This window comes from Microcaecilia unicolor, chromosome 1, assembly GCF_901765095.1.
Source record: "Microcaecilia unicolor chromosome 1, aMicUni1.1, whole genome shotgun sequence".
Lineage (NCBI taxonomy): Eukaryota > Metazoa > Chordata > Amphibia > Gymnophiona > Siphonopidae > Microcaecilia > Microcaecilia unicolor.
Window position 1 is genome coordinate 155,801,616 of NC_044031.1, and position 15,648 is coordinate 155,817,263.

Genomic DNA, 15,648 nt, shown 5'->3' on the forward strand with positions numbered 1-15,648 from the left:
CCACAGTTTAAAAAAAAAAGGTTCCCGTAGTTTCCTTTACTTTTGTCCCTTGTAAAGTTTCCTTTGTTTTTGACGCGGCAGGCTTGTTCCCATATTTTTGTGCCCCTTTTTTCTTTCAACAGGCACAATCACATCTTTTGATTTCGCCGAAGCCGTTTTTCCTTCCATGTCATCAAAGACACCCAGCAGCTTCAAACGCTGTACTCGGTGCAACCGGGCCATCTCAGGTACCGATACCCACGCCTGGTGTATCCAGTGCCTTTGGCCCGACTATAGCCCAGCCGCTTGTAGTCTGTGTCTTTGTATGAAGAAACGGACCCAAGTGTCTTGAGAAGCCCAACGAGAAAAGCTTTTTGAGGCTCGGTCCGGTCCTTCGACATCGGTACTGAGGTCGTCGTCGTCGACATAGACTTCGAGGGAAGCATCGACGTTGGAAGCAGAGGTAATGGCTGCTGAAAGACCTATTTGCGCTGGGAGCAGTGAGGCATCGATTGGGTCTCCACCTGCCTCGAGGCCTCCTACTTTGCAGGCACCCCGGAACCAACCTTTGTCGGACCCGGCCCCTAGGAGGCGTGAGGATTCCATGTCCTCCTCATCGGTACTGAGGAGTCTCGATGACGTGTGTCAAGCGAAGGCGAAGAAGCACTGTCATCGTTCTCTTTCGACACACGGTGCCGGGAGCTCCGGGGCGTCGAGGGAATCGGCACCCAAGAAGCGTCGGCGCTAAGAGGATTGCTTCCCCTCTATTCAGGAGGTGCCGATGCGTTGGTCTTCTGGCAGCCCGGTACCTGCTCCTGAGCCTCGACAGATTCTGCCACCGGCTCCTTTACCGATCCCGCAGCCTTGTCCAATGGTGGCTCTCGACGAGCGCATAAGGGCCCTGCTTCCAGAACATCTGGAAGGATTGCTGCACCAGTCTGCTTCGGTGTCGGGGTGCTTGCACCTTCCATACCGTCTGCTGCAGCGGCATCTGGCCCCTTCGCCTGTGGTGAGGAACCTGACCGCAGTGCCGCCTATGGCATCGGTGTCGGCTGCCACCCAGGTTGACTCCCCTTCGACGTCGGTATTGGAAGCTTCACCGGAGTCCAGGTGGGCGTCGACTTCTCGGCACTGCCATCAAGGACGTCATTCCTCGGCGTCGAGGCAGGCTCAGTTTCATACTGTTCTGAGCGTGGGAGGAAGAGGAAGATCCCAGGTACTTTTCTTCTGACGAGTCCTATGGGATTCCCTTTGAACCTTCCCCTCCACCAGAAAGGAAACTTTCTCCACTGGAGAGTCTATCCTTTACCTCCTTTGTCCGGGAAATGGCTGCGGCTATTCCCTTCCCTGTGGAGGTTGAGGATGAGCCCAGGGCTGAGATGCTCGAGGTCCTGGATTATCCTTCTCTGCCTAGAGAGGCTGCAACGGCTCCTTTGCTTAATGTACTGAAGGAAGTCCTTATGCGAAACTGGTCGTTCCCTCTGTCTAATCCTGTGATCCCAAAAAAAACTGAATCCCAATATCGGATCCATGGTGAGCCTGGATTGATGAGGTCTCAGCTACCTCACAATTTGATGGTGGTGGACTCCGCCCTCAAAAGAGCCAAGAGCACTAGGGACTATGCCTTGGCGCCCCCAGGTAGAGCATCTAGAACCTTGGACTCTTTTGGGAGGAAGACGTATCAGGCCACTTTGCTCGCTGCCAAGATCCAAACATACCAGCTCTTCAAGAATGTCCATCTGTGGAACTCGGTGAGACAACTGTCCAGCTTGGTTGATGCACTCCCTCCGGAGCAGGCCGAGCCTTTTCGCCAGGTGGTCAGGCAGCAAAAGACGTGTCGTAAATTCCTGGCCAGGGGTACGTTTAAACACTTTTGATGTAGCATCCAGGATCGCTGCCCAAGGTATAGTGATGCACAGATTCTCATGGCTGCGTGTCTCTGACTTGGATCATTCGGTCAAGCAGTGAATGGCGGATGTTCCTTGCCGGGGGGATAACCTTTTTGGTGAGAAAGTAGAGGTTCTTGTTGACCAGATCAAGAGGCACAATGATGCTATGGATTCTCTCTCCCGTTGGGTGACTTCTGCTACTACCTCCTCATCTAGGAGGTTTTTTGGAGGGAAGAGGAGTGCTCCCTGTTCCTGTGCTAGGCGTAGGTACACTCCTGCTTCTCGGCAGCCTGCCCAGGCTGAACCCCAGCGCGTTCGTTCTCGTCAACAGCGTGCGCCTAAGACCACTGCGGCTCCCCTGCAAAAGCAAGGGACGGGCTTTTGACTGGCTCCAGTTCAGCAAAGCCTCAGTAAACATGTCCGTACCAGACGACTTGCCGGTTTGGAGGAGGTTAATGTTTTTTCATCAAAGGTGGCCTCTTATAACCTCCGACTGGTGGATTCTTCAAATTGTCCGGTTAGGATACACCCTCAGTCTGGAATCCAAGCCTCCAAATTGTCCACCGGGAGCTCAGTCCTACAGGCCCAAGCGGTCTAATCCGTTCCACCAGGGGAAGAAGGGCTGGGATTCTATTCCAGTTACTTCCTAGTGCAAAAGAAAACAGGGGGGATGCGTCCCATCCTAGACCTGAGGGCCCTGAACAAATTTCTTTTTCGAGAAAAGTTCAGGATGGTTTCCCTGGGCACCCTTCTTCCCATGATTCTGGAAAACAATTGGCTATGCTCTCTGGACTTAAAGGATGCTTACACATACATCTCGATACTTCCAGCTCACAGGAAGTATCTTCGATTTCGGCTGGGAAAACAGCACTTTCAGTACCGTGTACTGCCTTTTGGCCTGGCATCTGCGCTCAGAGTGTTTACAAAATGCCTAGCTGTAGTCGCAGCATCGCTACGCAGGCTGGGAGTGCATGTATTTCCTTATCTCGATGATTGGCTGGTGAAGAGCACCTCTAAGGAAGGTGCTCTGGAGTCCATGCAAATGACTATTCGGGTGCTGGAGCTACTGGGGTTTGTCATCAATTATCCCAAGTCCCATCTCACCCCAGTCCAAAAATTGGAATTCATTGAAGCTCTGCTGGACACTCAGACAGCTTGAGCTTATCTTCCCGAGGCAAGGGCGGACAACCTTCTGTCCCTGGTGTCCATGGTTCGAGCATCTCAGGTCACGACTCAGCAGATGTTGAGACTTCTGGGGCACATGGCTTCCACAGTTCATGTAACACCCATGGCACGCCTACATATGAGATCAGCTCAATGAACCCTAGCTTCCCAGTGGTTTCAAGCTGCAGGGGATCTAGAAGATGTAATCCAACTGTCCACCGAATTTCAAAATTCTCTTCAGTGGTGGACGATTCGATCCAATTTGACCATGGGGGTGACCATTCCAAGTTCCTCAGCCACGAAAAGTGCTGACAACGGATGCATCTCTCCTGGGGTAGGGGGCTCATGTAGATGGGCTCCACACTCAGGGAGCCTGGTCCTTTCAGGAAAGAGGTCTGCAGATCAACCTCCTGGAATTAAGAGCGATCTGGAACACTGAAGGCTTTCAGAGATCGGCTGTCCAACCGAGTAATCTTAATTCAGACAGACAATCAGGTTGCCATGTTTTACACAAACAAGCAGGGGGGCACCGGATCTCGCCCTCAGTGCCAGGAAGCCGTCCGGATGTGGTTTTGGGCTCGCTGTCATGGCATGTTTCTCCAAGCCACTTATCTAGCAGGCGTAAACAACAGTTTGGTCGACAGGTTGAGCAGGATAATCCAACCTCACGAATGGTCACTGAACATGGGCGTAGTCCGCAGGATCTTCTGAGCGTGGGGCACCCCCTCGGTGGATCTTTTTGCCACTCAGATCAATCACAAGGTCCCACAGTTCTATTCCAGGCTTCAGGCCCATGACAGACTAGCATCAGATGCCTTTCTCCTGCATTGGGGGACAGGCCTTCTGTATGCGTATCCTCCCATACCTCTAGTAGGGAAGACTTTGCCGAAACTCAAGCAAGACTGCGGAAACATGATCCTGATTGCACCTTTCTGTCTGCGTCAGATTTGGTTCCCTCTTCTTCTGGAGTTGTCCTCCGAAGAACCGTGGAGATTGGAGTGTTTTCCAACCCCCATCACTCAGAACGAGGGGTCACTTCTACATCCCAGCCTCCAGTCTCTGGCTTTCATGGCCTGGATGTTGAGAGCTTAGAATTCGCCTCCTTGGGTCTTTCAAAGGGTGTCTCCCAAATATTGCTTGCTTCCAGAAAAGATTCCACAAAGAATTGTTACTTTTTCAAACGGAGGAGGTTTGCCGTATGGTGTGACAGCAAGGCCCTAGATCCTCTTTCTTGTCCTACACAGACCCTGCTTGAATACCTTCTACACTTGTCAGAGTCTGGTCTCAAAACCAACTCCGTAAGAGTTCACCTTAGTGCGATTAGTGCTTGTCATCAGTGTGTAGAGGGTAAGCCTATCTCTGGACAGCCTTTAGTTGTTCGCTTCATGAGAGGTTTCCTTTTGTCAAAGCCCCCTTTCAAACCTCCACCAGTGTCATGGGATCTCAACGTCATTCTTACCCAGTTGATGAAAGCTCTTTTTGAGCCACTGAATTCCTGCCATCTGAAGTACTTGACGTGGAAGGTCATTTTCTTGGTGGTTGTTACTTCAGCTCGTAAGGTCAGTGAGCTTCAGGCCTTAGTAGTGCATGCACCTTATATCAAATTTCATCACAACAGAGTAGTCCTCCACACGCACCCTAAGTTCCTGCCAAAGGTGGTGTCGGAGTTCCATCTGAACCAGTCAATTGTCTTGCCAACATTCTTTCCCCGTCCTCATACCCGCCATGGTGAAAGCAGTTTGCACACCTTGGACTGCAAGAGAGCATTGGCCTTTTATGTGGAGCGGACAAAGCCCTTTAGACAGTCCGCCCAGTTGTTTGTTTCTTTCGATCGATCCCAACAGGAGGGGAGTTGCCATCGGAAAACACACAATCTCAAATTGGCTAGCAGATTGCATTTCCTTCACTTATACCCAAGCTGGGTTGACTCTAGAGGGCCATGTCTCGGCTCATAATGTCAGAGCCATGGCTGTGTCAGTGGCTCACTTAAAGTCAGCCTCCATTGAAAAGATTTGCAAGGCTGCAACATGGTCATCAGTCTACACATTCACATCTCACTACTGCCTTCAGCAGGATACCCGACGCAACAGTGCTGCAGAATCTGTTTGGGGTTTAGGATCCAACTCCACCCCACTAGACCCATTTTTGTTCTGTTCCAGGCTGCACTCTCAGTTAGTTGTTTATGGTTTCAGGTCAATCTAAGTTATGTGCTCCCCATTGCGAGGCCCAGTTGACCAATGTTCATTGTTTTGAGTGAGCCTGGTTGCTAGGGTTACCCCACATGTGAGAATAAGCAGCCTGCTTGTCCTTGGAGAAAGCGAAGATACTTACCTGTAGCAGGTATTCTCCGAGGACAGCAGGCTGATTGTTCTCACAAACCCGCCCACCTCCCCTTTGGAGTTGTTATTTGTTATGCTTTTTGATTTAATTGAAGACTGCGTTCACGCGATGGGCGGGAAATCAGCCCACGCATGAGCAGTTCACGCTGCACGTGCGCCAGAACACTCTGTCAAAACTTTTTTTTTTTATGTTTTGCTTGCAAAATGCCATTTCTGGGCCGACGCAGATGTTGACCCACATGTGAAAACAATCAGCCTGCTGTCCATGGAGAATACCTGCTACAGGTAAGTATCTTTGCTTTTCCTGGGACAATTGAGAGTTGAGTGACTTTCCCAGGGTCACAAGGAACTGCACTGGGAATTGAACCTGGCTTCCCAGCTACTGTGCAACCATTAAACTACAAGGCCTATCCTTCCCTGGGCCTCCTTGAACTGCAGGGACTGCTTTAGAATATAAGAACATAAGCGTTGCCATACTGGGACAGACCAAAGGTCCATGAAGCCCAGTACCCTGTTTCCAACAGTGGCCAGTCTAGGTCACAAGTACCTGGTAGAGTATACTGATGAATACTCTGAAAGTGTGCTGTAAGGTTCAGTTTTTAAGTCAGTTAGGCCAGTGTTGCTACTCTACATCCCATTACTGTGTTCGCCCTTATCCTTCCCTCAAAGCAGTGAAAGTCAAATAAGAACAGTTTTGAAAACCAATGTATCATTAATGTTGAACATGGCAAGGGATATGTGTTTTTTACATTGAGTCTTTGTATTAGGGGTAGTGATTTTGAATTTAGCTCATATCTTTTTCTCTAGCAGCTTACATTCAGTTGCACTAGGCATTTTTCTGTCCCTGGAAGGTTCACAATCTTAAGTTTGTCCCTCAGTCAATGGAGGGTTAAGTGGCTTGCCCAAGATCAGAAGGTGTAGCAGCAATGTTTGAACCTGGCTTCCCTGATTCTCATCCCACTGATCTAACCATAAGGCTGCTCTTTCGTAGAGCACTGGATCTCTAGCTGATAAACAGTAACTGAAAATAGGGGTTTTGCAGTAACTTAATATAGGGGTTTGCAGATACAGTGACATTCTCAGGGCTACACACTTCTGTTCAGGAGATCAGGATTCGCTCCCAGAGCCTGGTCTCCACTTCTTGAGACATGTGAGGCTGGGGTTGCAGCAGAAACTGAGCATTCACCATGTGTTGAGAAAGAGAGTTCCAGTCATTGAAAAAGCTTAACACTTAGGAGACACAGGGAGCCCGCATACCTGCGTCCAAAAGGGGCTGTAATCAGTAGGGCTGTAGCTAATTATGGGGGTCTTTTACTAAGTCGCGGTAGCGTTTTTAGCTCGCAGTAGAAATCAGCTGACAGTAAATGCTGAGACGTTCATTATATTCCTATGGGCATCTCGGTGTTTACCACTAGCTGATTTCTACAGCGAGCTAAAAACACTACCGCAACATAGTAAAAGACCCCTTATATGTGGCTGATGCAGCCACATAGGACACAAGGGAATCCAGGGTGCCAAAATTGTGCCCCTTCCATTGGCTTCCCTTGCTTGACATCACAAAAGTGGGCGGGAGCGTGAAGAGAGCACATGGAGGCGTGTCACACAGGGTGTGTTTACCACTTGCAATGCTCCTGGTAATCAGTTGCTCCTGCAGAGAGGTGTTTCTGTGATGGTTGAGCTAGAAGTGAGTGTGGGTGTGTGTATGGGATGGAAAGGGACAGTTATAGAATATGGCGAAAAAGATATGAATGAAATTTTATGGCGTTAGAGACTACTAAAAGGCCAATTCTGATTAACTGGAAGGTCAAATTTGCTGAAAGAAACTTCCAGGCCCAAAATTGAGATATTTGTCATGTTTTTAAATAGTCAGATGTTTGGTAGGGCAAGGCAGATACAACAGTCACTCCACTAATACCCTCTGCTCCGTACCTGATTCACAAAAGTTACTCATCCACCCCTTTACACTAGTTTTATTCAACTGCTGGTAGCCTCCCTTTTTTATTGTCCTTCCATGGAAAATCATAGGAGCATGCTGTAACATGTTTTTTTGCCTTCATGGTTTCCAATTTCAAATAGATTTTGGATTTGATGTTTCAAAGCTTATTTTGCTCTGCTCTTATGTACTTGAGAAGTGTAGTACAACTTTATAAATCTAATAGGTCATTGAGATCAAATATGAGAAGAAAGGCAGTGGTTCCAGATTTGAGACAGAGACATTATACTGATACGATTAAAAGTACTTTCTCCATTGCAGGGCTGTTATTATGGAACACTCTCCCTGGCCCTTTGCATTTTTGTTCATCCTTGCTGCAATTTAGAAAGGCAATAAAAACATATCTATTCATGCAGGCTTTTATGGGTATGTAATGCATCTTTGCGGTTACTTTTAAATTTGTTTATTTTATAGATGGATTGCTGTGAAAATCTGATACTTTGTTTAATGTATGTTGTGTAAATTATTCTGTGTATGTTTTTTTCTTGTAAGCAGCTTAGTTTTGTAGGTGGGGGGGGGGGGGGTCTACGTTTTAGGAAATAAATAAATAGATGTGATTGCTTCAGTTTATTAGCCAGTATCTAAACATACTCAGCATAGACAGCCCAGTTTCACCTCCCAGCAGCTCTTCTCCCACAATCATACCTTACCCTTGCGATGACTCAACATACTCCCTGGAATTATCCTGTATACATGAACCACACTCCTTTATTTATAGGTCCTTTTACTAAGGCACAGTAGGCCTAATGTGGGCCTACTGTGTGATTAAAGGCCACTACTGTGGGATACACTAAGGCGTCCCACAGTAGTATCTTGCTCAGTGCATGCTAATCCCACGCTGGAAATATTTTTCATTTTCCAGCGCAGGGGGCGTGCCCATGGACGGATTGTAGTCATGCCTGCACTAATTGGTTAGCATGGGAGCCCTTACCGCCTTCTAAATAGATAGCTGTAAGGGCTCCTGTGGTAACAGCCATGAGGTAATGTGGAAATTGCAAGTGGCCATTACAATAAAATATAGCACGGCGGCCATTTTACCACCATGCTAAAAGTGGCCACAGCGCACAGAAAACCCATGCGCTGACACCAGTGCTAGCCACGTTTTAGTGCGGCTTGGTAAAAGGAACCCTTAGATCAGTCAGTCCTCAGGACACACCCAGGAGGTCACATTTTAGATTGTAAGCTCCTTGAGCAGGGACTGTCCTTCCATGTTAAATTGTACAGCGCTGCGTAACCCTAGTAGCGCTTTAGAAATGTTAAGTAGTAGTAGTAGTAGTAATATGCATGACATAAGTCTGCATACAATAGAGGTGGACATCCTTGAAACCAGACTGGCAGGATATGTCCGAAGGACTGGACTGAGAACCCTTGATTTACACCCATCCTTCACACTCACATATTTCTAACATGGCTAACGTGTTTGTTTGTTTTTAACTACTGGTCTCATTTTGTGCAATAGGGACTATTTACTAAAATTACGTATAAAGGTGTTAACATTTTATTTTTAGCACCTTCTTTGTGGAATGCTGTACCACAAACTTTACGAGAAGTTCAATCTCTTACAGATTTTCAGCATTTGTTGAATGCTTATTATTTTATGAAGGCCTTCATGGTCTCATTACCTGAGGATCAGGGGAGAGTTTAGTAGTCAGGTATCTGGTATGGGGTTGATGATTTAAATTGCCTTGTATTTTAAAACAAAATTTTTTTTGAGTGATCTTGTGTGGATGAGGCTTTCCTATTTTAAATGGCATTCTTTTCAGTCTTTTAAATTTTTATGATGTATACCGCTGTGTTCTTGCTTATGTAAGCCAATACAGTATAGCAAGATTAATAAACTATAACTATAAACTAGTCCACATTACTAAATCTAGCCCTAAGTCTAAGAAAAATTTAAATAGGGATGTTCATCCTTTAGTATGTATTTGGCTCATTAGTGCACCTTAAATAATTAGGGGGCCTTGTACTGAAGTTCATTAAGGTGCCCTTTTACAGAACGGCGGTAAGTCCAACGTGTCTTACTGCTAGCTCTTCTGAGACTACTGCCGGCCCAACGTGGCTGCCGGCCGTAGTCCCGCCCTGTGCGCGCACCATTACCGGGGCGAAAAGAACCCCCAGAAATGGCTTATGTGGCAATAACCCGGCAGTATTTTTTTTCCAGCCTTTGACAGCATATTTTTTACTGATTAATTGGCAACAGAACAGGAGAGGCTGTTGCTTATGCTGGTTTTTTAAAATTCCTTTTATCCTTGTCCTGTTATGCAATTTGCGATTGTTCTTATTTAAGAAAGATACAGATTAATCCCTGACGCAGCCCTTTTGTTGGGCGAAACACGGCCTGTGTCGGGCATTTGTCTAACATACAGTACCTTCAATAAAGTATTTTGGATATCATACTGATCTTGCATATTATGTTACTCTGTTTAAAATTGATGATCTGTATTTTGTGTTTTTTTAATTTAAGCTTTAATGTTTTATTAAAAATGATATAAAATGTTTTAATAAACATTTTAACTGCCTTGCACAGCTAAGGTGGAAAGGGGCATGAGGTGAGGACTACACCTTACAATTAATGCAGTGGTTGTTAGAGTGTATTAACTGCTGACGTGGCAGATCATGCAGAGCAGTTAATGCTACCTCAAGAGATGTAGCTAATTGCATCACGCATTATCTGCCATGCCATTAATGCACAGCAGTGGCTTTTTCTCTGTATTAAGGGGTCCTTTTACAGAGCTGTGCTAAAAATGGCCGACGCTGGTGTCAGTGCATGGGTTTTCCACGCGCGGTGGCCACTTTTACCATGGCAATAAAATGGCTGCCGTGCCATATTTCTTTATAATAGCCACACACTAATTTCCCCATTAGCACATGGCCATTACCACGGGTGCCCTTACTGCCACCTATTTAGTAGGTGGTAAGGGCTTCTCTGCTGCTCTTGCGCTAATTAGGTAACACGTGATTAGGGTTACCATATGTCCAGATTTACCCAGACATGTCCTCTTTTGGAGGACATGTCCGGGCAACCGGGCGGGTTTTGCCAATCTGCCCGTTTGCCTGGATTTCTGGACAAACGGGCAGGCTGGTGGGCGGGCCGTCCTATAGGATGGCCTGCCCGCCAGCCTGCCCATTTGTCCAGAAATCCAGACAAATGGGCAGATTGCTAGCCTCCCCTCCCCTTACTTACTACTGCCCTGGTGGTCTAGTGACCTCTTCCGCCTTCGGGGCAGGAAAGAGCCCCCTCTTTCCTGCCTGGAGCGCTGCCCTGCATGCATCCTTCATGTTCCTGATCTTGGCGCCGATTCAAAATGGCCGCTGAGAGTTGAAGTGACCTTGCAAGACTTCAACTCTCGGCGGCCATTTTGAATCGGTGCTGAGATCAGGAACAGGAAGGATGCATGCAGGGCAGTGCTCCGGGCAGGAAAGAGGGGGCTCATTCCTACCCGAAGGGGTCACTAGACCACCAGGGCAGTAGTAAGGTAAGGGGAGGGGGGTGACGGGGAGGGGGAGGGGAGGGGAAAATGTGACGGGGCGGAGTGAGGACATGGAAGGGGGCGGGGTGGGGTGTGAAAGGGGGCGTGTCGGGGTGTGTGGTGGTGCCTATTCTCTGCCTCCAGACATGCCTCCTTTGGCAAAAAGTAAAAAAATATGTTTTAACACGAGAGTAGCGCGTACTGATGGCCAAACTACCAGGGACGCCTTAGCGTGTCCCACGGTAGTGCCCTTTTACCACACGGTAGGCCTGTATTAGGCCTACTGTGCCTTTGTAAAAGGGCCTCTAAATGAACAGCTGTCTTCTCCAAAGAGCTGGCAGTGCTTCCAACAGTTAAGATAGAGATTTTGCAGTTACCACAGATTAAGGGGTCCTATTATTAAATGGTGATAAGCACAAACGAGTGCTTTCCATTCACCAAAATGGATTACCGCAGGGCGCACTCATAAAGCCTATGGTAGTGCTGGCTTCAGCGCACGCTTCCCTGGTGCTAAAAAACACTTTTTTTTGGCGCTGGGGGTGTGTTTGTGGGGTAGAGAGTAAGCATTCCCAGCACAGCTACATTGCCTCATGCCAACTGATTAGCACATGGTGTTAGTGCATCATCCCTTTCCGCCTACTAAATAAGTGTCAGTAAAGGCTCAAGTGTTAGTGGCCACACGCCAGTTTTAAAATTAGCGCCTGGCCATTAATAGGAAAAATGGAAATGAGGCCATTTTACAGCCACACACTACTTATAACAGAGACCACCTTTTAACACAGCTTGGTGAAAGGGCCCCTAGTTTTGGCTGTTACCATTCTTTCACTGCAGGGCCTAATGTTTCTCCTTCCCCCATTCTGTTTTTATGGGAAAAATACAAGTACATTAAATCATGCCCTTAGTCTCTCTTCATTTTCCCCTCTCTCTCTCTTCCCCTATATGCCTTTCAGTCTCTCTCTCTCTCACCACCCTCCCTTTGGTTTCTTTCTCTGCTTTCCCCTCCACCCCCTTCCTGAATTCTCTTTTGCAGCTATTCTTTGCAAAGCTGGCAGTCTGTGAAATCTATGGTAATGTGTGTGTGCCCATGTATTAAGGGTTTAGAGGTTACGATAACTGAACTAAAAGATGCCTTACAAGTTGCTCTTCAGTTTCTGGGGACCTCCGCTTTGCTGTCCCACTCCAGACCCAAAGGTCAAATAGAACTCAATACATTCACTGTGGGAAACTCAAGGAAGCTCATAAATAGACTTATAAACTCTTCAGAGGTTTTTTTTTTTTTAATTATTCATACACAGCTTCCTTACTTATAGTTGCCAAGAAAACAAAATATAGATAGATTGATAGATATAGATATATAGAGAGATAGATGTACAGATAGATCGATATTTTTAATTAATTATTAATTTTTTTTTGTTGGGGGGGGGGGGGGGGGGAACTGTATAATTGCCCAAGTTGCCTTCAAATGCAGAAAAATGAAGCATAAAATCTTCAGACACAATGGCAATATAGGGCCTGTTTCACTAAGACATTCTGCATCTGTGGAAATACAGTAGTGAATCAGGCAGGGTAGGACCTTTTCTTTCCTTCTGCTTTTCAACCAGGTTCAATCTTTTTTTGGTTCCTTTACAGTGGATGTAAAGCCGGAAGTACCTATGGGTTTGGAACCCATCACACCGCTAGACTTACGAACAGATCTCCGAATGGCGGTGCCCATGGTGGACCCTGTGCTGCGGGAGAAACAACTGCAGCAGGAGCTTCTCCTGATCCAGCAGCAGCAGCAGATTCAGAAGCAGCTTTTGATAGCAGAGTTTCAGAAACAGCATGAAAACCTGACCCGCCAGCATCAAGCCCAGCTCCAGGAGCATATAAAGGTAACAACGTGGTTCATTCATTCTGTTTACCCTGGTTTTTTATTTATTACATTTGTACCCCGCACTTTCCCACTCATAGCAGGCTCAATGCGGCTTACATAGTAGTAGGATTACAAAGTAAAGTGTAGAGACTACAGGCTAAGCTTTATAGGTGAACCACCATCTTGGGTACAGCTTGTAAAACCCATTTCTGTGTATCACCTGTATGAGTAGGTCAGAAAGCTTCCACTTCAAATGTGGTAAGGGTATTAGACCAGGTTCATATATAGGATAAGAGTGACAGAGATATACGTACTGTGCTATAAATGGGATACAGTGACACTGTTTCTTTAGGCAAAATAGAGAGTCATGTCTCCAAGCAATCATTGGACCCCCTGATAATGTATAAAGTGGATTAGTGGATGTGTTTACTATGGATTTTACTTTGTACATATGTTGCAAAGGTGGCCTCCAGACTGGTATAAAAATGCTTGTTGCGGGGGGGCACCCAGTTTTTTTATGGTGTTGTACATATGCATATAAACAGTGTTACTTCCATGTTTGTTGGTATGTACATATGGGCTATATGGTACAATAGCTGATATGTAGCTGTTGGGTCATGGTTGTGGTAACTTATCAGAACCCTGATTTGAGCTCTACAACCTTAAACATTTGGCTGCTTGTGGGGGGGGGGGGGGGGGTCAACTTTGCATTGTAATATATCATACATATGGGCTTGATATCTATACTTCTACCTGTGAGCTGAATCCCCTTGTGCCCTAAAGCTGTAAACTGACTAAGTTACAATGGTATTGTGTGAATTTGGTTACTGAGAAGAAACCAAAGACACTGGCGCAGCGGCTCACAGGATTGTTAGACCTTGGGCCACAGGCATTCCAGCAATTGAAGTTGGGCTACCATAAAGCTCCAATCAAAGAAACAGATATTGCCTGAAGCAGTATAAAGGCTCCTCTGAAATCAGAATTGAGCCCATCTCCCAGTCTAAGACCAGTTCCTCTTCTTCCTCTCCTAAATCTCTTTTTCAGCTACTCTGTCTTCAGCTGTCTGCACAGTGAACAGAGCAAATATACAATTACAGGGACAGAAATTCTGGAAAAAGAAACTTTCTTAGAGAGTGTCAGCGTGATGCAAAGATTAATTTGAGCTGATTTATGTGTCATGAGTAAACATTAATAGAATCACAGACTCTGAGGCAGAGAAAGATTTTCTTATCCTGTTATAGCACAACAGAATCCTTCTGACCTGTAGCTTCAACTTTAGTCCCTCATGATTAAGGTTCCTCTGTCCTTTTCTCTTACCCTCTAAACTTTGATAGAATTTTGTTTCTACTACTTACAGTAGGATGCCACTCCATACATCCACCACTCTTGCTGCTAAGGGGAGCTGGAGAGAACATAATAGAAACCAGGCAGAATATCAGCTGAGGGTTAAATGAACCATCCTGGGAGACTTACTGCCTGACTTTGCATGTCCAGATAAAATAGCTATTTAGAGCTTGATTTACTAAGGGGACCTTTTACTAAGGTGCACAAACGGATTTAGCACATGCTAACAATTAGCATGCACTAAATGCTAAGAAAGCTATTATATTCCTATGGGCATCTTATCTTTTAACGCACACTAAATCTGTTGGCGTACCTTAGTAAAAGGACCCCTAAGAGTTCTATGGGAAAAATCTTAGCGATTTGACAAACTTTATTTATTTATTTATGTATTTATTAGGATTTATTTACCACCTTTATGAAGGAATTCACTTAAGGCAGTGTACAATAAGAATAGATCTTGAGCAATAGACAATTACAGCAGTAAAAATATTCAAATAACAATACAAAGTATGGCGTGGAGGGGCATAATTGAACGAAAACGTCTATCTCCATGGGCGTTTATCTCCAAGAACGGGTCCGTGAAGGGGCGGACCGAACCGTATTTTCGAAAAAAATAGACGTCCGTGTTTTATTCGACAATTTGTGAGCTGGGCGTTTTTGTTTTTCAGCGATAATAGAAAATGAAAGCGCCCAGCTCAAAAACGAATAAATCCAAGGCATTTGTTCGTGGGAGGGGCCAGGATTTGTAGTGCACTGGTCCCCCTCACATGCCAGGACACCAACCGGGCACCCTAGGGGGCACTTTTACAAAAACAAAAAAAAAGGTCAAAGAGCTCTCAGGTGCATAGCATCCTTCCCTTGTGTGTTGAGCCCCCCAAATCCCCCCCAAATCCCCCTCAAAACCCACTGCCCACAAGTCTACACCATTACTATAGCCCTAAGGGGTGAAGGGGGGCACCTACATGTGGGTACAGTGGGTTTGGGGGGGTTGGACGAATAAACATTAAGCAGCACAATTGTAACAGGTAGGGGGGGATGGGCCTGTGTCCACCTGCCTGAAGTCCACTGCACCCCCTAACAACTGCTCAAGGGACCTGCATACTGCTGCCAGGGAGGTGGGTATGACATTTGAGGGTGAAAGTAAAAAGTTGTGAAACATCATTTTTTGTGGTGGGAGGGGGTTAGTGACCACTGGGGGAGTCAGGGGAGGTCATCCCCGATTCCCTCTGGTGGTAATCTGGTCATTTAGGGCACTTTTTGGGGCCTTATTCGTGAAAAAACAGGGTCCAGGAAAAGTGCCCTAAATTCTAGCTACAAACGCATACTTTTTTTCCATTATCGGCAAAAGGCGCCCATCTCTGTTCGGTTGATAACCACGCCCCAGTCCCGCCTTCACCACGCCTCCGACATGCCCCCGTCAACTTTGTACGCTTCCACGATGGAGTGAAGTTGAAAACATCCAAGTTCAGCTTTCGATTATACCGCGTTATTCGTTTTTGGGAGATAAACGCCTATCTCCCGATTTAGGTCGCAATATAGGCGTTTTTGTCTTTCGATTATAAGCTGGATAGTCTGTTAGCACTACCCCCTCTTTTTATGTAGATCTCTTTATTTTGGA

The 15,648-nt window shown here is 46.3% G+C and overlaps 1 protein-coding gene across 5 annotated transcripts in view; it reads left to right on the forward strand.

Annotated features, from left to right (window-relative positions):
* Positions 1–15,648, forward strand: part of HDAC9 (histone deacetylase 9) — a 966,297-nt gene that overhangs the window by 752,286 nt on the left and 198,363 nt on the right. For all 5 annotated transcript variants that reach the window (XR_003941965.1, XM_030201548.1, XM_030201558.1 and 2 more), the window contains one exon: positions 12,464–12,705. Coding sequence is in view for 4 of the 5 variants with exons in the window: in XM_030201548.1 (XP_030057408.1) it covers positions 12,464–12,705 (242 nt within the window). In the remaining variant the exon portion in view is untranslated. The remainder of the gene's footprint in view (positions 1–12,463; positions 12,706–15,648) is intronic.